Source organism: Neofelis nebulosa, chromosome 2, assembly GCF_028018385.1.
Source record: "Neofelis nebulosa isolate mNeoNeb1 chromosome 2, mNeoNeb1.pri, whole genome shotgun sequence".
NCBI lineage: Eukaryota > Metazoa > Chordata > Mammalia > Carnivora > Felidae > Neofelis > Neofelis nebulosa.
In genome coordinates this window covers 21,909,484-21,934,885 of record NC_080783.1, presented here as the reverse complement: position 1 = coordinate 21,934,885, position 25,402 = coordinate 21,909,484, and the positions used below count along the sequence as shown (strand labels likewise).

Here is a 25,402-nt window from a genome sequence, read left to right as displayed (position 1 = left end):
GATGGAAGCTGTCCCATCGCTTCTGTAGTATGTTATCCGTCATACAGACCAACCCTGCTTCAGGGTGGGATGGGACTCACAAAGATGAGAAGACCAGAGGTGAGCGTCGTTAGGGACTATTCTGGAGGCTGACTATACAAACCCAGTTTTACCAATTCCCATGTTTTTCTGCACGATAACTATGTCTCATCAAGAGAATTGATAATGCAGTATTTGTTAAACAGTGTTTCACTATTATTTCCTTACTTAAGAAAGCTGGGAGAAAGGATTTTCTATCCAGCTACCAGCACCCATTTTGCAATTAACGCTGGCACTGCCTTGATCTTACCATGTGGCATTGAAAAGTTTGTTGGTTTTTCTTTTTGTTTTTTTTGCCTGAAAATTATTTCTTAATCTTAATGTTCCCAGTGCCAGTCTAGTATAAGACACACAGTAGCTGTTTTAAGAATGTTTATTGAAAGCATAAGCTTTTCAAATGATCTAAGCTAATTCCTTAATTTCAGTATTAGCCCATGGTTTCTCAGCTCTTCTAGAAACCCTGAATGTCAGAACAATCATATTTCCTGCATGCTAAAAATTGTCTGGTCATCATGGGCAGGCAGAAATACATGTAAAGCAATAAAGGGGTAGTCTTCAATAAGGATACAAAATAAGGATGAAGAATGCATCCACCCCCATAGTGTCACTGAACGGTGCTGCAAAGTTCACCTCCAACAAAATATCTTCTCTTTTGCCACCAACCACCATTATTACCTGACCTGAAATTGCACACTGCCTTTTTTAAAGGAATAAGTGCTTTTGGAGCACCTGGGTGGCTCAGTTGGTGGCTCAGTCAGTTAACCATCCACTCTTGGCTTTGGCTCACTCAGGTCATGATCTCACAGCTCTTGAGTTCAAGCCCTGCATCAGGCTCTGTGCTGACAGCTCAGAGCCTAGAGTTTGCTTCAGATTCTGTGTCTCCCTCTCTCTCTGCCTTCCCCCTCTCAGTGTCTCTGTCTCTGTCTCTCTCAAAAATAAATAAACATCTAAAAATTTTAAAAGAATAAGTGCTTTTGAGAAGGGAGGGACACCATAAGATCCCTTCCTAGCTTTGTTAATGAATCAGGAATCATCACTTTGAAATTTCAAATAAGAAGTGACCCTGAATACAGTTTAGTATGAAACAACAAGAGGGAGAATGAGAAAGAATAAAACCAGGGAATAAAGAGTACAGCTCCACTATACCATTTTCTTTAAAAGGTTATCAACACAGGCATACACACACACACACATAAATATGAATATGCACACATAAATAAACTTGAATTATATACATATATATTTACGTATTTATATATATATATATATATATATGTATATATATATATATATATATATATATAACTTTCTTAAGTTTACAACATACTTTTTTTTTTCTTAATCCTCTGAAGTTAAAATGCAACTTAATGTGGGGGTGCCTGGGTGGCTTAGTTAGTTAAGCATTTGACTTCAGCTCTGGTCATGGCCTCATAGTTCTTGAGCTTGAGCCCCGCCTAGGGCTCTCTGCTGTCAGAGCAGAGCCTGCTTTGGATCCTCTGTCTCCCTCTCTCTGTGCCCCTCCCCCCACTCTCAAAAATAAATAAACATTTGAAAAAATTAACATGGAGTGTTATGCCTGGCAACAAAATACCCAATATAAAATCCATGGTGTACCTTAGAGTTGCAACATTCAGTGGCTGCCCCTGTCTAGGCTGAAATTTATGCTCCCAAAGGGGGTGCCTTTTATCACATGCTCTCTATAGTCTATTAGTCTCCGCACAGACTTTGGGGTGGGAAAAGGCAGTTTCAACTGTATGACTTCCTGGCACTGTGACCTTGAGCTTCCACAGGCCTTTCCTTTCTACATCTGAAAAATGGGTAAGAATAGAATATCCTCGATTGTGTTATAATAGAAATGAGTGATAAGAGCGCTCATTACCTGGAAAGCACCATGCAAATGTAGTGGTTATTTTTATGCGAAATTCTGAGATGATGCTGATGACCCAAGGAGCAACCTCCGCTGCCCCCTGGCGGTGGTGTGTTCTCCTGGGAGCGAGGTTCTAGAAATAAATCCTCTCCGCTTTCATTACTCTGAGGAAACGCTTTTCTTTTGATATGCTGAATATTGTGTGTAGAACTGCATGAGCTCATTACATGAAGATGTAGAGAATACTCTAAGCAGGAAATCGTTTATGTATTCTGTGACTGCACTTTCTTGAACATCTCCATTTCTCTGCCCTTGTTAAGCTTAAATGACCTAAATGGCCTCCTTTTATCCATTCCCATCTCCTTGCCCTTAACATCTTAGCAAGCATGAATTTTTGGTGATTAGACACTTATGTTGTGTTACTGTAGGTCCCCTGGCCCCTCTCTAGTTTGCATTATCCTTAAAATTAAAAACTAATAATTTTATTTAAATATAGCTTTTCTAGCTTCTTTTCACTCTTGACCAGAACCAGTTAAAAGTTTTTCCTAACAGCAAAAATCATGCTCATTTTTTATTACATTATTTAAAAGACCTACTCTTTGCCCTGTACTCTCCACTATTATATACATGGTGAATACAATGGTCCTCTCAAAAAACAAATAAAGGAGACACATTCTTAAATGTATATTGAATACCTGATATCAAAGAATCCAAACAGATTATAATGGGTTTCACAAAACTTAAACTTAAAAATCATATGAATTTATAGTTGACATCTCTTTACATTTGATGACCAAAAAAAGTGATAATAAAATATACTGACACTATTGTGAAATAATTCTTTCGCTTGGAAGTTCTTTTGATATCCAGGTTGAACAATAAATTGATGTAGTACGTGGTCTTGGGGTCTGATATTTAATCTTAATCCTAAACTAGATTCTTTGTGGGAAAGAAGACATATGACAGATGACAATTGTGTTCTGTCTATAATTGCACATATGGAGTCTTTTTTCTACTCTTGAAGGATTGCATGGGTTTTTTTTTTTTTTTGCTGCAAGAAAGGCATCCAAGTATCTTATTATGCTCTTATTATTCCTAGTAATCCAAAATATTTTTCCTTTGCTATTGATTTTTATATGGAACCCTCCCAGATGTTAGGTTGAAGATTTTATTTTAACCTTGCAAACTGACCTTTTCTCTTCAAACACGAAGGATATTGGTTTTAAGTTCTAAAAATACGATGTAATATTAAGATTTGATTTTTATGAATAAATTCTGAGAAAATACAGCTGGTTAAATGAATTTATCTACATGAAGTATAGAGAGCAGTATGCAGCACATAGTAATATACGATTATTAGCTATGTATTTATAATAGCACATAAACATTGCTATAGCAATACATTTGTAATAGGTATATATAGAATACGTTGCTAGAAATCAGTATAATATATTTTGCTGAAAGAAGTTACACAAGACTAATATAAATCCATACAAATCATTCCCTTAAAAAATTAGTGCAGACAAGACTTTTACGAAAACCTTAAAATACAGAAATTTACTTTCCTATGTATTCAGTCACAATGTACACTTTAAAATCTATGTATACATTCAATTATTTTTTTTCTAAATTTAAAAACTGACATATTGGCAAGCAACCCTTAAATAAAACAACACTTCTACATAGTGATTACTTTTCAGCATGAGGGAAAGGGCAAGGTTCATCCACTTCCTCAGAGTCTTATGTAGGAACATAAGGAGTCTATATCAGACTATGTGCTATTTCTATTTTTTTCTAATGATAATTATATGCTTTAAATCAAGTTTTAATTTAGCTTTTCCTGTTGATAGAAACATACCCTATGATAGAACCCCAAATCCAGGATTCAGAGTTAGAGAAACTTACATTTTTTTAATTTCTGATAGAGAGAATTGAAATAGTACAACATGCATTTATTTGTCCCCATATATTATTTAGTATCTCAGAGACAGGAAGAAGATATGAAAAATACATCTGTAGGATCTAGTACCCAAATCCTGAATATATATAAACTAGATTCTATATAATCAATCCTAAGTGTCTGGAAATCTTAACAATTCTGGCAAAACCAAATGTACCACTTTCCACGTTATTTTATTATTTTTTTAATGTTTATTTATTTTTAGAGGGAGAGAGACAGAACATGAGTGGGGGAGGGGCAGAGAGGGAGACACAGAATCTCGGGACTCGAACCCACGAACTGCGAGACGGTGACCCAAGCGGATGTCAGACCTTTAACTGACTAAGCCACCCAGAAGCCCCATACTTTCCTCATTTTAGATAATTTCTAAAATTTGAAATTTATATTTGAATCTTGCTATATAAATAGCATTTGCAAAGTGTCAAATGCTGGAAACGGCCAGCAAACCCTGTGCTGACTGTTGAAAGATTACTCCACACTTTGCTAAGAGAGTGCTAAGAAGGAGAGCAGAAGGCATGGGGATCAGCTTTCGCAAAGACTCTGCCTCACTTTTACTCTCATTTATTGCAGTGTCAGGCCAATCACAAATCTCACTTGGCTTGTTGTGTACAGAGGGCTTATAACATTTCAGGTGGGCAAAAACAAAGGTTGCAAAAAAGGTGAACAATCACAGGAGACTAAATCAGAGATATACAGCAAGGGTCTATGTATCCTACCGTTTCATTAAACTTTGTATGCAATGTATACATAACAGAGTTCCCCGAGGACTGCAGAAACACCTGGGAGGGCCTCCAGGGTAGTAACAAAGCAGTCCTCTTCCTCCTCCTCCAGCATTCCAAGAGATCCAGGCCCCTCCCAAATTTAACTGCAGCCCACCAGAGATCTTGGTGTTACATTTTACCTAGCCAAGCATTGCATGTAATCTTTAATCTCGTCATCCTCAGTAATAACCCCATCAGTCAAATATAAAGCTTTTCAAAGAATTCTGTGCCTCATCTCAGTTGGCAAATGATATGAGAATTCTTGGATTCTGTCTAGATTAATGCTGTCCAGTAAAAATATAATGGGAACCACATATCTTTACAGTATTTTCTAGTAGTCGCTAGTAGTCGCATTAAAAACAGTAAAAAGATGGCTCAGTCTGTTAAGTGTCCGACTTCGGCTCAGGTCATGATCCCAGGGTTCCTGAGTTTGAGCCCCACATCGGGCTCTCTGCTGACATCTCAGAGCCTGGAGCCTGCTTCAGATTCTGTGTCTCCCTCTTTCTCTCACTTCCCCTCCCCTGCTCTCTCTGGCTCTCACACTCTCTCTCTCTCTCTCTCTCTCAAAAGTAAAACATTAATTTTTTTAAATTTTTTAATTGATGTATTTATTTGGGGGGTGGAGGGGCAGAGAGAAAAGGAGAGAGGTAATGCCAAGCAGGCTCCATGCTGTCAGCACAGAGCCAAGATGCGGCTCAACCTCACAATTCGTGAGGTCATGATCTGAGCTGAAATCATGAGTCAGAGGCTTAACTTACTGAGCCACCCAGGAGCCCCTCAGTCAATATTTTTTGAGTGAATCCGAGAGTAAGTAAATAGTATCCTTGGTAAATATTCATCAGATGAACACTTACCATATCAAATTTTTTAAATTATACTATTGGCTACTAGATTAATTATATGAAGACCAAACAATTAAAATCCACATGTACTCCTAGGGTATTAAATGCTTGCTTGAACAAATTTCCTTTTTTTGGCCTTCTGACCTCATCTATTCATTGGGTCTAATGTGTCTTCTTTCAGGCTTAAACTACTACTTCAGTGTCATTACCTTTCCAAATTTATTTATCTTTAGCTTCACATCTATTCCTGATTTGCATTTGTATTTCTAAATTTTTTAAAATATTTTGGGGAGAGCACAGCAGAGGAGGGGCAGAGCGAGGGGGACAGAGGAAGTGGGCTCTACACTAACAGGCTGATAGCAGTGAACCTGATGTGGGGCTCAAACTCACAAACCAAGAGACCACAACCTGAACCAAAGTCATACACTCAACTGACTGAGCCACCGAGACAGCCCTGCATTTGTATTTCTAAAAACTTAGTGTATATTTTCATTTTGATGTCCCTCACTATTTATACTTTAAAATCAACATTTAGAAACTCAAATTTATTTACCCAACCTCTCACATTGACCTCAAACAGACACTGGCAAAACTTTCTTTTTTTTTATGTTGATTATTTGCTTCACTGATACTCAGATGATCAAGCTAGAAACAATGAAGTCTCCCTTATTTCCTTTCATTTTATATTTCCTTTATGCAATTAACCTTCATGTGCTGCTGGTTTTACCTGATTTTGTCTCATACACATCTCTCCTTTTCCATGCTTTCAAGTCTTTGGTTGGGAGTTTGTTAATGCAAAACCTTCTTATTTGGTTTCCCTGCTTCTAGATATTCAATTCACTCTTCGTATCATTGCCATCTTTTACAATTCCAAACAGTTCCCACACCCTTCAAGGAAAATGTTCAGATTTCTTAATATGTCATAAGAGAGTTTAACCTCTAGATCAGAGAGGGATTTTGTAGACAATACTTAATCCTATTACCCAAACTCCTGGGAATCACTTCACACGGCAAACTACATCCACACGAGTGGGTAAACTCTTGCTTGGAATAAGTTAGCTCAAAATGGAGCAGCTTTACTAATCCTTAGAGGCCAGAGGAAATTCCAGGTTTAAAAACGCGATAGAGGCTTTTTGGAGAAAGTGTTACGTTTACACAAGAAACAAATAGCATATAGGCAAAACAGATTAAAGCACATTTGAGGAACCGAAATCACTTATAAATATATTAGATATTTTTAGATACAGTAGTCCCCCCTACTGTTCCAAAACCCCTGGTGGATGCCTGAAACCACGGAGAGTACTGAACCCTATACACAGTATGTTTTTTCCTTTACGTAAGAATGATAGAGTTTAATTTATAAATTAGTCACGAGAAATTAACAACAACTAATAATAAAATAGAATAACTATGACAATATACTGTAGTAATAGTTATATAAATTTTGCTTTCAAGATATTTGACTATTCTGTACTCACACTTATGATGGGAGATGATAAAATGCCTACGAGACGTGACGCGATGATGATGACGTAGCAACTGTGAAGTAGAGCTAGCGTACTATTGACCTTCTGCTGATTCGTCATAAGGAGGCTCATTAGCTTCCCTGCAGCAGTTGGCCTCGGATAACAAACTGCGGAAAGCGCCACCACAGGTAAGGGGGAACTACCGTATATAAAGATGATCCCTGGGTCTTCAAGCTTCCTTCTGGACGGGTGTCAAGTAAGAGAAGAAATGAAAATGTAACTATTATAGTGCATGCATGTCTTTTCTGTCTTAAACAGTAATGCTAGTGATAGAGGAATTCAACATCTCCCATTTCTAATATACTGGCTTGCTTGTGACTAGCATCTTTGAGGAGGCTGTATTCTGAAGCCCAAAGAGATACACATTTATTCACCTGCATCAGGTGAATGGAACAAAAAAAGAAATTATAAGTTCTTTCTTACCTACGTCAGTCATTTTGCAGCTTGTGCTTACTTTTTATTTATTTATTTTGAAAGAGAGAACATGCACGTAAGCAGAGGAGGGGCAGAGAGAGAGAGAGAGAGAGAGAATCCCAAGCAGACTCTGCACTGCTAGTGCATAGCCCAACGCAGGGCCCAAACTCATGAACCATGAGATCATGACCTGACCCAAAATCAGCTCAACCGACTGAGCCTCCCAGGAACCCTACAGTTTGTACTTTCAACAGATTAATTTGCTTCTTACGATCTGAAGTAGACTGCAGAACAAATGTTATATCCATATTACATAACAGGTAACTATGGTCCTAAAGTTGAAGTCATGTGGCCAGGATCACAAAGCTAGCCAAAAATTCATTTACTCATCTTGCCATTTACATATGAGGTGATTATCAAGTCTGAACTTGAAAACCACGGAAGTATTAGTCAGAATTTATTTTAGTAAACATCTTTAAATGAAAAAGCTGTGTCTTGGTCTGGAACCCACGGTCCATTCTTTTTTAGTACCTAGGACAACATTACAAAAGACCACTTCAAAAATCAGTTTAATCCCATGTTTTCTCTTTATATTAATATATTCTCATTGTACCTATGTATCTATACCTTCATTCCATCATGAGCCCCTTAAGGATAGTGATTAGGTAATATTCATCTGCCACTCAGGCAGAAAGGGTTCAATAAATATTTATTAAATTAAATATTTGAAATTCATAAGCAGGAAAAATATCCAATGCCTAAATACTATTTACTTTTCTCTTATCACTAATTTCAGCATTATTTTCTCCTCTCTCTGCTTTTTATTTCTTATGAAAACCTAATGGTGACTGAGCAGTGAAATTTCCTTTATTATTAGCTATGAACCTTGTCTCTTTTAATTTTTTTTAATGTTTACGTATTTTTGAGAGAGAAAGAGAGAGAGAGACAGAGTGTGAACAGGGGAGGGGCAGAGAGAGACACACACACAGAATCAGAAGCAGGCTCCAGGCTCCCAGCACATAGCCAGATGGAGGGCTCAAACTCACAAACTGTGAGACTGTGACCTGAGCTGAAGTCTGACACCCAACCGGCTGAGCCACCCAGGTGCCCCTGAACCTTGTCTCTTTAAATTCAAAGTTGGCAAACACAATCTGAAGACACTGTGATAATATTTCTTTCAGAAATGTGAGAAATATTCAGAGCAAGAAGTTCACATATTCAGAGCTCTTGATTCTGGCCAATAGATACTCATTTGGTTGAGTAAAAAAGCCTGGAAGAATTACAGAGGGTACCAGAAAAAAACACAAATAAATAGCATATATGTAATAAGAAAATACTGTCTTTTCTGCATCTGTGAGCCCTAGACTAAGAATAAAAGATAAGCAGTACTATTTTGTAATATAATCCTAAGAAGGAACACTTAAAAAATCTCTGTAAACATCAAGATGAATTTATGTTGTTGGAAAGGTGTTATTTTCAAAATGAAACGAGTGTGCAGTGTTGCTTTTCCTATTTTTAATGAATTAAGAAAGATGTCCTCCCTTCCCCCTTAACCGTTATCATTCCTTTCATCCAGGCTAAGTCAAGTATTATTTACTGATGCAAGCCAGTCACCACCTTTAAGCAGATCTCAGACTATTTCAAAATGTAGAATCAAAAACTTAAACAAGTGTCCATTTCACTGTTTTGCCTCTATTACGTGAACCGTGGTGTCAATAGCATTTTAATCTTTAACCATCAGGTCATTTTATTTATTTTTTTAAACCTATTGAAACGGAGTCGGTGATTGCTAAGATGCTTTCTACCTTCGCCGCTGTAGGTATTATTCCTTGTGTTGCTCGTTTTCTGTCCCAGTGCTTTTGACACTGCTGGCCGCGTTCCAGCGTCTGGGGACAGGGTGTTGGCATTTGCTCCTGAGGTCCTGTGCCACCTCACTTTTGCGGAAAGGGACAAGTCACGCTTAGAACGTAAGATTGCAACGGTGATCCCTTCAAGTTCCGGGCCTAGGAAGGCCAGCGCCAACCTCGCTGCGCCTTCCTCTTCAACCCCGAGGCTCCAATTTCAAGCCTGAAATTGACAGGGCGGGGGCGCTCGGAAGGGCGGCTGGGTCACGTGGCAGGTCAGGTGACCGCCCGGCGCGCCCCTCTTGCCTGATCGCGCGCGTTCTGGGCACTCGGCGCCCCTCCGCACGTGGCGTGCCCGCAGCTGCCCTAACTCGTCCGGGACCCCGCAGCCCGCAGCCATGGCACCCGGCCAGCTCGGTGAGCCCCTCGCGCGCCCTCGCGGAGCCACGCCCTCCGCGTCCCTTCCCCGCGGCGTCCTCAGCTCACAATGGCGGCGCCGGACTGCGCGCCGTGACTGCGGGCTCGTGGTCCGTTCGCGGTAGCGCGGCTGGCAGGTGTCTGACCCGGGGGAGGCTCCGGGTTAGGCCCGACCAGTGTGGGCCGCCGTGATGGCCTTGAGTTTCGTGACCGTCCTCCCAGCCGATCCCCCCACTCCCCAAGGCCTGGAAGGACTTCGTGTAATGTACTGCGAGTAGTGAGGGGAGATGTCTTCTGTTTCAGCCTTATTTAGTGTCTCTGACAAAACGGGCCTCGTGGAATTTGCCAGAAACCTAACTTCTGTCGGTTTGAATTTGATCGCTTCTGGAGGGACTGCAAAAGCTCTCAGGGATGCAGGTCTGGCAGTCAGGTAAGGCACAGCTTAGTTTTTAAGGTAAGTCCAATCCGAGGAACGGAGTGTGATCCCGTTGACCAGAAAGGAATGCACTCCGGGCACAGAGACTGAAAGAAGTCATTTACTCCTTCCAGCAGTGTTGGGAGGTTGGCACACTACTTACACACTTTGCAGAAGAGGAAAGTGAGGCTCAGATTTAGTAACTTGTGCTCAAGTTTACAGAGCACCGTGAGGAGTTAAGGGTTGAAGCCCCAGGAGACCCCATTTCAGAGCCCTCTTTCTTAGCCCCTTCCTATAGAAAATTAATTTAGGCAGGCCATTTGTTATTAAAGAAAAACCCAGATTACCTGATTCACGCGATTCACGTGATATGTTTGGACTGGCTCTGTAGAGAAACTGTTGACATTGTTAAGATTCAAGTCTTCCTGTGTTCCCTTACCGCCTCTTAATGACATGAAGGCACGGATCTTTCATTCATTCCCTTCTTCACAAGCTATTCCTTACCTGGCTAAGTGATGGGAAGAAGGAATGAATAAAATATAAATCAGCTGCCATTCCTGACCCCAAGGAGCTGGCATTCTGGTGGGAGAGTGAGGAGATAACTACTGAGGGGTAGAAAATGAATAAGGCTGTAGGAAAGCTCTAATAAATGGCAGTGACTTTTTTTTTCCTTTAAGTTTATTTATTTTGAGAAAGACAGAGACTGTAAGTGGGGAAGGGGCAGAGAGAGAGGGAAAGGGAGAGTTCCAAGCAGGCTCCACAGTGCCAGCACAGCGCCCAACGGGGGGCTCCAACTTGTGAAACCGTGAGATCATGACCCAAGCCCAAACCAAGAGTCAGATGCTCAACTGACTGAGCCACTCAGGCGCCCCTGGATTACTACCTTTTTCATTGTGTAATCCTGCCTTCTGTAGCCAGCTTTCCTAAATTTGACAAGTTCAGATGGCGAGAATGCTTTATTTTCTTTATTAAATAAATGCTTTCTATTTTCCAAAGTCTTTTTGCATCATCTCTCTGATGTTCTCATAAGAACCCTGTAAGAATCGTGAAAGACAGGCCAGCCTTTTCTGAAGAGCAGCAGGGTGAGAATCCAGTATCTCAGCTGTTCTTTCTTTTGGAGCATGATGGATGCTGTTGTAGTTGGACCTTTCAAATTAAGCAAGCTCCTCTTCTATAGCCTATTTTTCTCCACCAAACTTTGTATCATGGGACCGTTTCAGACATAATCAAAAGTAGAAAAAGGTAACAAGTCTTCATGTTGCATATCCATTCTTCAGTTTAAATACTTGGCAGCTGTGGAGTCTTGTTTGATCTCTGCCTCTACTCACTTCTTGCTTACCTCCGTTATAACTATGTATTTCTTACAAATTGGGAATATAAATGTATTTCTCTCCCATTAGAGCGTGAGACTGTTCACACTTCATATTATACACACACACTGTCATGTAATCCTAACAACTTTTCAGTGTAGGTAGTATTATCCCCATTTAATAAATAAGGAAACTGAGGCACAAAGAAGTTAGGTAACTTGCCCGAGTTCGTAACAGTTAACACAGCTAGTAAAAGGCAGAGCCAAGATTTTATCCCAGGAAGTTAACCTGGAGGTTGAGGTAAACTGATGAGATTTTAATTGGTGACTCTACAGCAGTGGGCATACCGAGACTCTTTGAAGACTGCAGCTGCTGCATGCAAATTCTGGAATACAAAGGAGCAACAAGCTTTTTAATGACCCCACATGGTTTTTCATTCTAAGAATAGATCTGCCTTCTCTGTTCTTAGCAATCATCTTCAGTTGGAGAAACTGGATTTTATTTCCCAAATGCCAGGAAAGGGAATTTTGAATTGGTGTCACCAGTTTTTAGTGTATGTTGGAACTGTGTGAGTCATTAGTCAAACACCAGTCATCTGCAGATGGCCCTTCATGGGAGACTGTACCCAGGAAATTCTGTATCCTATTGGAATTTGCTGCTTTAGTTTTTTTTAATGTTTATTTTTGAAAGGGGTGGGGAGGGGCAGAAAGAGGGAGACAGGATCTGAAGCAGACTGTGCACCTGCAGCAGTGAGAATGATGTGGGGCTCGAACTCACAAACCCATAAGATCATGACCTAAGCTGAAGTCTGATGCTCAACCAACTGAACCATGCAGGTGCCCAGGAATTTGCTGCTTTAAAATTTTTTTTTAACTTTTATTTATTTTTGAGACAGAGAGAGACAGAGCATGAACAGGGGAGGGGCAGAGAGAGAGGGAGACACAGAATCTGAAACAGGCTCCAGGCTCTGAGCTTTCAGCACAGAGCCCGACGCGGGGCTCAAACTCACGGACTGTGAGATCATGACCTGAGCCGAAGTCGGACGCTTAACCGACCAAGCCACCCAGGCGCCCCAGGAATTTGCTGCTTTAAAATATTTATTGTTTTTTTATTATAAAGGCAGTGTATGTTGGTTGTAGAAAATTTGAAAAATGTAGAAAATTATAATGAAGGTAATAAATAGTTTATAATCCTGTTTAACAGTTGATATGCTTCCAGTCTTTTTATAAACATCTGTTTAATTTCATAGCTCGTACAGAAGATAGTTTTGCTTCTTGATTTTGTTCACCTAACATATTGTCAGCATTCTTCATGTCATTAAAATTTGCTTGTAAATCAGGCTGGGGAATAGGGGAGTTCATGTCAGTTTGGTGATAATGAATCGATATTTAAACATTGTTTTGCATTTGGCCGGGCCCTTTGTCAAAGTTTGAGATTGTTTTTTCCAGCTTTTTTTTCTGTGTGAAACTTTTAACATTTTACATAGATCTATTAATTCTTTGTTTAATGCTTTGAATGCACACCTTACGTATTTAATTTTAGTAGTTCTGTGATTTTTTTAAATGCTCAAACCTTTGGGGGTACCTGGGTGGCTCAGTCAGTTCAGTGTCTGATTCTTGATTTCGGTTCAGGTCACGATCTCACAGTTCATGGGATCGACCCCCGCGTCAGGCTCTGAACCTGTTTGGGATTCTCTCTTTCCCTCTCTCTCTGCCCACCTTGCTTGCATGTGCACGCTCTCTCAAAATAAATAAATAAACATTTTTTTATTTTTAAATAATCAGACCTTTGATTCATTGGGAATTTATTTTTATGTGTAGTAAACTCGGATTATTCCAATTATGAATATCACTTTACTAAAACACAATGTTTTATTTTCCCACTCATTTGATATGTCATCTTTATGCTTGTTTATTCTTAAAACTGAATTCTTGTTTTTACTTTAGTCTGCTTCTGAGATATTTAGGGGATTGTTAGTGCTTTTTTGTATATACTGCTAAATTAGTTTTCAATTGAACGCATGCCTTACAATTCAGTTTCTGAATTCTGAAAATTAAGGCCCTGAAAAATCCCCCCCAAATGAGAACTGTGGACGTAATGTTGAAAGATGCTTTGGAATAGCATAAAATGGAAAAATGACAGTTCAGTGGAAACAGCAATATTCTGTTCATCTATTTTCAGAGATGTCTCTGAGCTGACGGGATTTCCTGAAATGTTAGGGGGGCGTGTGAAAACCTTGCATCCTGCAGTCCATGCTGGTAAGTGGTTGGTACCTTCAATTCAAAACAATCAGTGGTCTTCAGGAATATTTTGGTTGACTACTTTATAGAATAAATGAGGAAAAAGGCAGGTGATAAGCCCCCCCAAAAATTACCTGTGAGTCTGTATTGGCTTTGTCACATTTGCTGCTAAAGTTCATACTACGTTAGACCCTGTTTAGAATCTAGAATGCTTTATTATGTGATGGATTCACATCGTTTTCCTCTGCTTGCTTTTAGTCCTGATAACTAAAAGTGTTATTTCCTTCTGTAGTTAATGAAAATGTTTCAGTTTCTTGTGTGAAAAGACTTCTTACACTCCACACTTAGGATAAAGTATCACAGTGTAACTGACTCAAAATAATTCTTTTTCAAAGTGCTTTAGTTTTGTTTATTCATCTGAGACCAAGAGTTACGTATTAACCAAAAACGGTAAGAGATAGGTGTATTGCTAATTACAGTTATAGTAAAATTTGGCAGAATAAAATCCTTAGGCTAAGGAGGATCACCAGACAAGCCACTTACTTTTGGGAGCACATAGATTAATGGAACTGGCAATGGTTATGTGAAAATTCCTTTTACACTTTGTTGCTTAAGAAAAGGGGGAATAATCGGTGTGCCTGGCTGACTCACTTGGTATAGCATGCAGCTCTTGATCTCAGGGTTGTGAGTTCAAGCCCCATGTTGGGTATAGAGATGACTTAAAAATGAGAAATCTTAAGAAAAGGGAAAATGAGGAACTTATAACAAAGTTTTTTAAATATGCCCACTAATCTTTCACTATTTTGTTTTCTTTATTAGGCAGTATAAGAGGGTTTAACTTGATTGATGGGACCATACTGGAAAGAAGTACCTTATTACAATGTGTTTTTTTTTAACTTAATACTTTAACTTTGTTAAATTAGGAATCTTGGCTCGTAATGTCCCAGAAGATAATGCTGACATGGCTAGACTTGATTTCAATCTTATCAGGTAAAAATTCTGGAGTTGCAATTTTAATACGTTGAGAATCAAAGACTGTAACCATGACAAACACGGTGCCCCCCTTTTAAGACTAAGGTTAACATTAGGTTTAGTTTTCTGTTCACTCACTGTAAACGTTTATTGAATACCTTCTATGTGACATTGTACATACGTGAGCATTTTTAGTTCTGCCAAGTTTATATTACCAAAATTCATGTTTAAACTAAAACAAAAAGAAAACAAAAAGAACTTTTTTTTTAAAGAAATTATGACTTACATTTTGATACATATTAACAGTGTACTTATTTGCATAAAAATATGCACTGTTTCTTTTCAATGTATATAACAACTTTACTCATATATTAATTTCTATACCATATAATTTCCCAATTTAAAACACAATTTAGGGGCGCCTGGGTGGCTCTGTCGGTTGGGCGTCTGACTTCAGCTTAGGTCATGATCTCACGATTTGTGAGTTCGAGCCCCGCATTGGGCTATGTGCTGACAGCTCAGAGCCTGGAGCCTGCTTCAGATTCTTTGTCTCCCTCTCTCTCTGCCCCTCCCCTGCTCACACTGTCTCTGTCTCTCTCAAAAATAAAATGTTAAAAAAATTAAAAAAAAAAAATATACAATTTAGTGTTATTTAGTAGATTCAGAGTTGTACAGCCATCACCACAGTTAAAATTAGAACATATTCATCATCCCCCTCACCCCCAAACCCCCATACCCATTAGCATTCATTCTTCATTTCCCCCCAAATTTCTAACCCTATGTAACCATAAATCTGTTTTCTCTGTCTGAATTTATCTGTATAGGTATATCATACCAATAGAACCAGATAATGTGGGGTCCTTGGATTTCTTAGCATGTTTTCAAGGTTCATCCATGTTCTAGTATGTCTTAATACTTCATTTTTTTTATTACTAAAAAATAACCTATTGTATAGATATATCCTATTTTATTTATTGTTTTATCAATTGATGGGCATTTGGATTCTTTTCACATTTTGTATATTAGGAATGAGGCAGTCATGAGCATTCACGTACGAGTTTTTGTATGGACGTGTGTTTTTACTTCTTTTGGTTATATACCCAGGAGTGGAATTCCTTGGTCATCTGGTAACTGTGTTTAACCCTTCTAGAAGCTGCCATACTGTTTTTCAAGGTGCTGATCATTTTACATTCCCTGTAGGGGATGTTTCTGCACATCCCCACCAACATCTGTTAGCTAGCCTTTTGATTCTAGTGGTTCTGGTGGGTATAATGTGGCATCTCATTGTGATTATTACTGGCCTTTCTTAGTGATGTTGAACATCTTTTCATTTGCTCATTAGCCATTTTGTATAGCCTGTTGCAATCCTTTGCCCATTTTTTAATTGTTTTTAATAACATTATTAAGCTGTAAGAGTTCATTTTGTCCTATTAGGTGGATTGTTTTTTCCTTTCTGTAATGGTGTCCTTTGACTATCACAAACGCTTTAAATTTTGATGTCCACTTTACTTTTTCTTTTGTTGTCTGTGCTTTTGGTGTTATATTTAAAAAGCAGTGGCATAATCCAAGATAATAAAGATGTAAGAGTTTTCAGTTTTAGCTCTTATGCTTAGGTCTTTGATTTTTTTTTTAAGTTATTTTTTACATATGGCTGTGAGTTAGAGGTCCAACTTCATTCTTCTGTATGTGACTGTCCAATTGTCCCAGCATCGTTTGTTGAAAAGACTTCTTTCAGACCCCATTGAATGGTCTTGGACACTTGGCCTATATCTCTGTCATTAAGCCAGCACCACATCATTAGTTTTATCTTTGTGGCAAGTTTTGAAATTGAGAAGTGTGAGTCCTCCAACTTTGTTGGTCTTTTTCAAGATCATTTTGGACATTCAGGGTTTCTTGCATTTCCACACGAATTTTGGGGTCAGCTTGCCCATTTCTGCAAAAACCAGAGTTGGAGTTTTATAAGGATTGTATTGAATCTGTATATCAATTTGGGAGATGTTGCCATCTGAATATTGAGGCATAAACTGGGGTGGCTTTTCATTTGTTTAGATTCTTTAATTTTTTCAACAAAGTTTTGTACTCTTTAGCACACACATCTTATGCCTTTGTTAAATTTATTCTTAAATAGTTTTTGTTTTTGATTGTACTGTTAGTAAAATTGTTTTCTTAGTTTCACTTTTGAGTTTTCATTGCTGATGTGTGTGTAGTTCAGTTAATTGTATGTCCTACAGCCTTGCTGAATTCAGAGATAATAGTTTTTGTGTGTATGTGTGTGAAATACCTTGATTTTCTATATACAAGATAGTGTCATCTGCTAATAGAGATACCTTTACCTCTTCCTTTCCAATCTTGATGCTTTTTATTTAATTTTCTTTGTTAATTGACCTGGCTAGAACCTCTAATACGATTTTGAATAGTGGGGGTGAGAGTGGACATCCTTGTGTTGTTCTTGATCTTAGGAGAAAGCATTCAGCCTTTTGCCTTTAAATATGATGTTAGCTATGGGTTTTAGGGTTTTTCTTAACTACCTTTTATCATGTTAAGCAAGTTCTTTTCTATTTGTTGAGTGTTTTTATCATGAGTGGATGTTCAGAATACTTTTTGTGCATCTGTTGAGGTAGGTGGGTTTTTGTCCTTTGTCTTATTGACATGGGCTATTACATTAACTGGTTTTTAGATAGCAAACCAACCTTACGATCCTGGGGTAAACCATACTTTGCTGCCATGTGTGCTTCTTTATATATTTTGTTGGATTCAGTTTGCTAGGTTTTTGTTGAGGAATTTTTTGTTTTTATCAGTTTTTACCAGTTGTGCTTATTTCACTGCGTGTGAACCTGCCGACAGAGCCCCTCACGTTGCAGGCCCAGGCACAGAACTCTACTCCACTGGTTAATTTTAGATTAGTTTTGTATCTTAAATTATTCTTTTGGCCTTACTGTTGCTGCTGTTGTATATGATCTCTCTGAAGACAAAACAAATAAACAAATACTTCACTCTTAGAATGGTCTATCGTTTTTCATCATTATACCTAACGCGTTGGAAATAGAGTCTAAAATTGAATGTCGAAGGTAATAGTGATTGTATTCCAAAATGAGGATGTTATCTATAGCCTTGTATTTTGCATTTCTGCTAAAATTTAACCAAATTTTTTAATGACTGGATCATATCATAGGAGCTAAGTGTACCTGGACAGCAACATTGCAAAATGATTTAGGGGAAATATGTTTTGAGAGTACCTGCTGACCGAAGCCACTTATATTTACCTATGTTCTGCAACAGTGGGAGATCCTGATGTCTCAACATACTTTTTAGAATTCTAAAATGCCAGGCTTATATTTTACATCTTTAGACTCTTTGGTTTTGTTAAAGCTACTGGCTGACTTACATGTAAACCCCATAAAGTTTGTGTTTCTAATGGCAGCTAAATCCTTTTTTTTTGGCTTAGGGTTGTCGTCTGTAATCTGTATCCCTTTGTGAAGACAGTGGCTTCTCCAGATGTAACTGTTGAACAGGCTGTTGAGCAGATTGATATTGGTAAGTTAGAAAAAACATATTTGAAGACTGACGGGGGGATTATTATATCTTACTTATTTATTTTTGGACTATTTACATTTTTTAATTTTTACTTTTTGCTTTTTTTTATTTATTATTTTTTAGAGAGGGAGAGGCAGGTGTGGGGGTTGGAGGGCAGAGAGAGAATCTTAAACATGCTCCACGCTTGTGGAGCCCAACGTGGGGCTCGATCGCGTGTCTCTGGGATCATGACCTGAGCCAAAATCAAGAATTGGATGCTCGACTGACTGAGCCACCCAGGTGCTCACTGGCTGTTTACATTTTAAAAGATATTTTGTTTTGATGTTCACTGAAAATCAAAAAATTGAGAGAGCAGAAAATAGTTACTGCTCCCAGATTGTGTTCTGGGATGACCATAATTCATCTATATTTTCTAAGCTCTTTCTTTATATAGAAATACCTCTGGGGTACATTTTCCTTATTTTTTTAAGGCAAAAATTAAGGTAGAAATACGTATACAGTGACTTTACTTAAAGGAGGCTAAAGTCATGGAAATACAAATTGTCTTGTTCTTCCAAGGTGGAGTAACCCTCCTGAGAGCAGCAGCCAAAAACCACGCTCGAGTAACAGTAGTATGTGAACCTGAGGACTATGTGGCCGTTTGCACAGAGATGCAGAACTCCGACAGTAAAGACACCTCCTTGGAGACTAGACGCCAGTTAGCCTTGAAGGTGGGGATGCACTTTTATCGAGCAAAGTGTTTGCCAAACCAAATGGTGTTCAGTTTTTAAAGACCATGTCACTCATCAGGCCTCTGCTTGGAGCTGAAATCCTTTTCCTATAAGTGAAGAGAACCAAGCATTTCAGAGGTATAATGTCAAAAAGTTGAAAGACACTTGAAAAGAGAATGATTTGTTGTGTTCTTTAGTGACAGTGGGTGTCTTTCTTGCACAGACGTGTGTGGGAATGAGTGTGGTTTGCTCTGTGCTACCTGAAACCCTCTCGCCCCAACTTTGGTAAATGCTGCTGGTATTTCACAAAACTTACCCTTTTTGTAGGCTTTCACTCATACAGCACAATATGATGAAGCGATTTCAGATTACTTCAGGAAACAGTATAGTAAAGGAATATCTCAGATGCCCTTGAGGTATGGAATGAATCCTCACCAAACTCCTGCCCAGTTATACACACTGAAGCCCAAGCTTCCCATCACAGGTAAAGGCTGTGTGTTAGGTGGCATAGTTTGCTGTGTGTGGGTGTGTGTGTCTTTCTCTGTATTATATCTGATGTGGTTCACATTGAAAAGGTAAATGAAATTACATCATGCCTTTCAAAGCCACTGGAAGTCTGAGGTGCTAGGTGTTCTCATGAACAAAATCTGTTGAGACAGTCATGGGTTCTGGAGAGAGGTCAGGTTGGAGATGGAGTTTGAAATGTCCTTGGCATATAGATGATTTTGAAGATGTGGGACAGGAGATGGATGGATTTCCTAGAAGAGGTCAAGATGTGGAGGGACCAGCTGAGGAACACAAGGCTAGAAGACCGGCAGGGCTCCAGCTGGCTTGGAGTGCTGCTAAGAACAGGAAAGTGACTGTTTGATCCCGGAAAAATTTCATGAAGCAATTTCCTTGGAATGATGGTTCTGGAAGCCCAGTTGAAGTTGGCCGAGATAGGAATGTGAGGTTAGGAGATAACAATAATAAAGATAGTTCTTTGAACAGGAAAATCAGTTAGGACTTCCATGGGTTTGTAGAATTAAAAGAGGCTTTTCACTTTTTTGTCCTGTTTTATTCTTGAGGTGGGCATTAGAACACGTGCTACTGTCTGGTCGGGGACGGGGTTGGGGGGGTTGCATGCGTGCAGAGGGCAGGGGAGAGAGTTGTGTGTGTGAAGGCCTTGGGTAGGAGTGCTGGCCTCGGGTGACCACAAGGACAGCTCTCTTCATACACTGGGAAGGCAGGGCGAGAGCACGCTTGTTGGTACATGGGGTGGCAGGAAGATGCGGGTACTCCTGTCTGCTTCTCCTTTCCCTTGTTACCAGCAGAGAGAGGAGCAGGGAGCAGGGTGGGAGATTTGAGGAGAATTTCAAGTACTCCTTTCTTTCCCCTTCCCATTCACTGGATCCAGTCCTGTTTTTACCCTACTTCAGATACATTTGGAATCTCTTCTAACACTGTGCCAGCCCCCTCAGTCACCCCAGAAGTCTCCAGACTGCAACAATCTAATTTCTCTCTGCTTTGTCTTTTCTACTCATGGCAGAATAATCTTAACCATGTAAATCAAGTGACGTTACACCCAATTTGAGACCATGCATTGGCTTTCCTTCCCACTTGAATGCCTGTGCAGGTAACAAACCCTGTTATCTGACTGCTCTTCCGTGGCAACCCTCCCCTACCCCATGCTCCTCAGCGCCTTGTTTCCATTTGGTCCACAGGCACAGTGTCTGCGGCCTTTGCTCTGGTCTTCGAGGTCTTTTGCCATTCAGATAATCACCTTAAAGTCACCTCCTCAAAGTTTTCTCTGATCACCCAGACTGAAGTAGCTGCCCATCACACTTTGCTCACAACACTACTTGGTTGCATATACAGTAAAACCTTGGTTTGCGAGCATAATTCATTCTGGAAACATGTTTGTAATCCAAAGCACTTGTATATCAAAGTGAATTTCCCCATGAGAAATAATAGAAACTTAGACGATTTCTTCCCCAACTGAAAAATACTCCTATAAAAATGATTACAATAATGTAATATGATACAAAATAATAAAGAAAATACAAAATACAAAGAAAAATAAATTAACCTGTACTTACTTTGAAAACCTTCATTGCTCATGTGAAGGAGACGAGAGAGGAGGGTTATTGTGTAGGACGACTTTGACTATCACTAAGGGAATCACTGCTGTCTATTGGCTCAGTGGCATCTTCTTTTTATGCAACTTGAACAAGGCACCTATGTAATGACACTTGGTTTTGCCTCCTTTTGAGGATTTCATGGAAAGTTGACATTGCATTGTCCTTAAGCAGATTCATCGCTCACACTGCTGTGGCTTTATTTGGGTGGTGCTTTTCTACAAAATTTTGCACTGTTTTCCACATTTTACATATCTCCCTAATCTCATTGCAAGTGAGGGATTCCTCTGCCTTTTTCTTCTCCTCTGCAGACAAGACACAGACTTAGACTTATAAAGTCTTGCAATTTTGGCCACTCACATAACCTCATTTGTACTTTTCAATGATTTTCTTCTTCCACTGTAATCATCGTCTTACTGCCTTTCTTTTCAACCTTTTTCTGCATAGGGGCCATTGCATATGTTCACACAGATGTTGACTACAGTACAGTATTAATAAATTCTTGTCATACGCTGTATTGAATGTAACTGGCAATAAGGCAGCAGAGGAAAGGGTCTGAATGAAGGAATGAAGCAAAGTTCCTAAGCTGACTGTTGTGTGGAAAAGCAAAGGACTGTCCAGAGGTGCTTTGACGTGACAAAAAAATACACTGGTGCCAGTTGTGGGCACCTTCCGACGTTCTGAAAAATCCCTGATTTCTGCCAAACACCACGAGCTGAGATGGAGCATCCGAGGATGGGAGACAATCACCCCACAGTCCTGCAGTGAGAGAGAGAGAGAGAAGAACCATTATCTTTGTTGTGATCCTGTGACATTTGGAGTCACATACTACTCATTGCAAGACATTGCTCATTTATCAAATTAAAATGTATTAGAAATTTGCTAATTTTGCAAGTTTGCTCATCTTGTGGGATACTTAGAACAAGTTACTTACAATCTAAGGTTTTACTGTATTTATGTTTTAATTGTCTCCTCCCATTTAATCATCTTCTCCCGAGAACAGAAACCTCAGCTTTTTTCATAGCTTTTTGTTTATCGCTGCATCCTCAGTACTTAGAATATTGCTTGGCATGTTTCCTAAGTATTTATTGAATGAATACCTGGAAATATGACATTTTGTGTGAATTTTTACATTTAGATTTCTTAGAAGAAATTCTCCTGTTTTATTCTCAGGTATTTCCTCCTTATAATGTTTCCCATTTAGATTCTGAGGCAAGAGATACCTCCATGTACTTTCAGTTCCCGTATTTTTTATTTTCAAAAGCTATTTTGTTCGTGCTGGTCAAGGGAACTCTTTTTTAGGAACTTTTTTTTTTTTTTTTGGTAGATTTTATCTTTTAAAGTAGTTAATAGATTCACAGAAAAATTTCTCAGAAAGTACAGAGAGTTAGTTCCCAGACATTCCCTCCCTCTGCATCTCCTCTCCCCAGTTTCCCCCTTTTACATCTTGTATTAGTATGGTATGTTTGTTAAAATTGAGGAACTAGTATTGATTCATTATTAACTAATGTCCACTTTACATTAGGGCTCACTCTTTGTGTTGTGTATTCTGTGGGTTTTGACATGTATGATGTCATATATCCGCCTTGACAATATCATGCAAAATAGTTTCACCAACTAAAAATTTCGTCCATTCTACCTCCCTGACTCCTGCTGCCATTCATATTTTTACCATGTCCATAGTTTTGCTGTTTCCATAATGTCATAAGGTTGGAGTCATACAGTATGTAGCCTTAAGGCTAGCTTGTTTCATTTAGCGGTATGCGTTTAAGTTCCTCTGTGTCTTTTGGTGGCTTGGGAGCTCATTTCTTACTGTTTAACAATATCCCATGGTATAAGGATGTATCATAGTTTATCCATTCACCCCTTGAAGGACATCAAAAATGGAAAGACAATTTTTAACAGTTATAAAAAGTTGCTAAAAACTTTCAAGTTTTGTGTGGACATGTTTTCAACTCATTTGTATAAGTATGTAATATTTTCTCTTATCGTTTTCTACTTATTGCCTATTTTGTTTCTTCTCTGGCTCTCCCATAATCTCTATGAAGACAGTGATTGGGGGATGAGACATTGGGGGCGGGGGGCTAGCTTATTCACTGGTAGTATTATCCCCATTACCTACAACAGTGCCCAGCATTGTTGTAGGCACTCAGTAAATATTTGTCAGAGTTTTATTTTTAGAAGTATGTATTATCCAAGATAATACAAAGGAAATGCAGTTATAAATTGGCTTTTAACTAATGGCTCCCATTTTTTTGTATGTGCTGAATTTATAATTTATATAAATATATATAAATATTTGTCTTGCTATTGTCAAGAAAATAGGCAATGAGAAACTCTGAAATTGTAATCTTTTTAACTGCATTTTAGGCAGAGCCTACTGAGGCTGGTATAAAAGAGGAAAAATCCAATGCATTTTCCCCCATCCACAGCTCTTGCATTAGTTTGTAATAGTGTTTTTGTATTGACAAAGTTTACGGATTAGATTTTGTACTACCTCTAGAATTGCCATGACTGTTCTTAGTTCTGTACTAAAGTGGATCCCTGACGATCACTGGTCTTGTTCTCCTGTTCCTGAAATCACTGTTGGTTTATTTCTAGATTGGCTAGATTTGGTTTCTTCAGTAGCATATAGCATATAGCATATGTGAGTGTGTATTGTATATTCTTTTTGGGCAGGGGGCCGGTGAGGCAGGCTAAGGCTCTAGTGTTTTGGTCTCTGTTTTCAACAGGTTCTTTTATGTTTGTGTATATGTCTTTGCCTCTTAATTATACTTCTCTGAAAACATACTTGTGCAGCCTTGACATAGGTTATGTTTTCAGCACTGTATATCTGACTTGATTGATCCTGCTTGGTAACATGTTGTGTATGTTTCCATATGTAGTTCTAAATGGAGCCCCCGGATTTATAAACTTGTGTGATGCTTTGAATGCCTGGCAGCTGGTGAAGGAACTCAGAGAAGCTTTAGACCTTCCTGCTGCTGCCTCTTTCAAACATGTCAGCCCAGCAGGTAAAGCACTGCTTTCTGAATGCTCTGGAACTGTTCAAAATGCACTTTTTAATTTTAGAAAGAATTGACATGTTCTAATGTGAAGTCTCAAACCACTTTTTTCAAGTCTGTTAACAATATTGATATGGTAGCATGACAAAATTTGGTAGTAAATTAACACATAGATGTTATTTATGTGTATGTAATTTTGTAACATTACTGTGAGATAAGAGGATCAGGAAAATGCTTTTTTATAGTGGAAACAAAAAATAAAGTAGAATGGTTTAATGCAATATGGCTAAATATTTTTCCACAAGGTTGAAATAGAACTGATACAAAGAAGTTCTAGGGGCACCTTATCTGTAACTTTTTATAGCCATTGTATAAGATACATTTTTACTTCTATGGCTAAGTCAAATCTAACACATAATTCTTTGAAGCTTATTTGATACTAAGGTGATATAAACAGGAAAGAAATAAATGGTATGGGTATCAAGCCAGGTGGAGGGAGTCAGTAATGAAGCAAACTAACTTTGTAGATGTGTGGTGCTGGCAGACCCAGTGGTTGTTTTCAAAAGGCAGAGAGAAGAGATTCCCCCCTCCTCCCCTTCCCCTGCAACTGTATTTTTGTTGTTTAATTATCTGGCCAGATTTTTGTGTAATTTGGCATGGACACTAGAAATTATGCTGCATAGACCAGATGTTAAGAAAAGTTGCTTTGGGGCGCCTGGGTGTCTCAGCCTGTTAAGCGTCCGCCCCTTGATCTCAGCTTAGGTCTTTTTTTTTTTTTTTTTTTTTTTAATTTTTTTTTTTTTTTTTCAACGTTTTTTTTATTTATTTTTGGGACAGAGAGAGACAGAGCATGAACGGGGGAGGGTCAGAGAGAGAGGGAGACACAGAATCGGAAACAGGCTCCAGGCTCCGAGCCATCAGCCCAGAGCCTGACGCGGGGCTCGAACTCACGGACCGCAAGATCGTGACCTGGCTGAAGTCAGACGCTTAACCGACTGCGCCACCCAGGCGCCCCTCAGCTTAGGTCTTGATCTCACGGTTGAGTCAAGCCCCGCAATGGGTTCTGCGCTAAGCACGAAGCCTACTTTAAAAAAATATATATATATATACACGTATATATACGTGTATATACACGTATATATATATATATATATATATACACACACGTATATATATTGTCTTGATTTAGGAGATGATAAGTAGTAATGCGTGGGGGTTTATTTTATGGTTTTCCATACCAGGTGCTGCTGTTGGAATTCCACTAAGTGAAGATGAGGCCAGAGTCTGCATGGTCTATGATCTGTATGAAACACTTACACCCATATCAACTGCGTATGCAAGAGCAAGAGGTCGGAACAGTAAAAGGGTTTTTGTTTCTTTGTTTGAAAAAGAG

At 38.9% G+C, this 25,402-nt stretch overlaps 1 protein-coding gene across 1 annotated transcript in view; it reads left to right on the top strand.

The window, feature by feature from the left end:
* The first annotated feature begins 9,568 nt into the window (after nt 1-9,568).
* ATIC (5-aminoimidazole-4-carboxamide ribonucleotide formyltransferase/IMP cyclohydrolase) overlaps nt 9,569-25,402 on the top strand; it is a 28,495-nt gene continuing 12,661 nt past the window's right edge. The window contains exons 1-9 of the mRNA XM_058705949.1: nt 9,569-9,709; nt 10,013-10,139; nt 13,616-13,692; nt 14,598-14,664; nt 18,092-18,180; nt 18,739-18,890; nt 19,218-19,374; nt 23,893-24,018; nt 25,251-25,358. Of these exons, the coding sequence (XP_058561932.1) occupies nt 9,691-9,709; nt 10,013-10,139; nt 13,616-13,692; nt 14,598-14,664; nt 18,092-18,180; nt 18,739-18,890; nt 19,218-19,374; nt 23,893-24,018; nt 25,251-25,358 (922 nt within the window). The 5' untranslated portion in view covers nt 9,569-9,690. The remainder of the gene's footprint in view (nt 9,710-10,012; nt 10,140-13,615; nt 13,693-14,597; nt 14,665-18,091; nt 18,181-18,738; nt 18,891-19,217; nt 19,375-23,892; nt 24,019-25,250; nt 25,359-25,402) is intronic.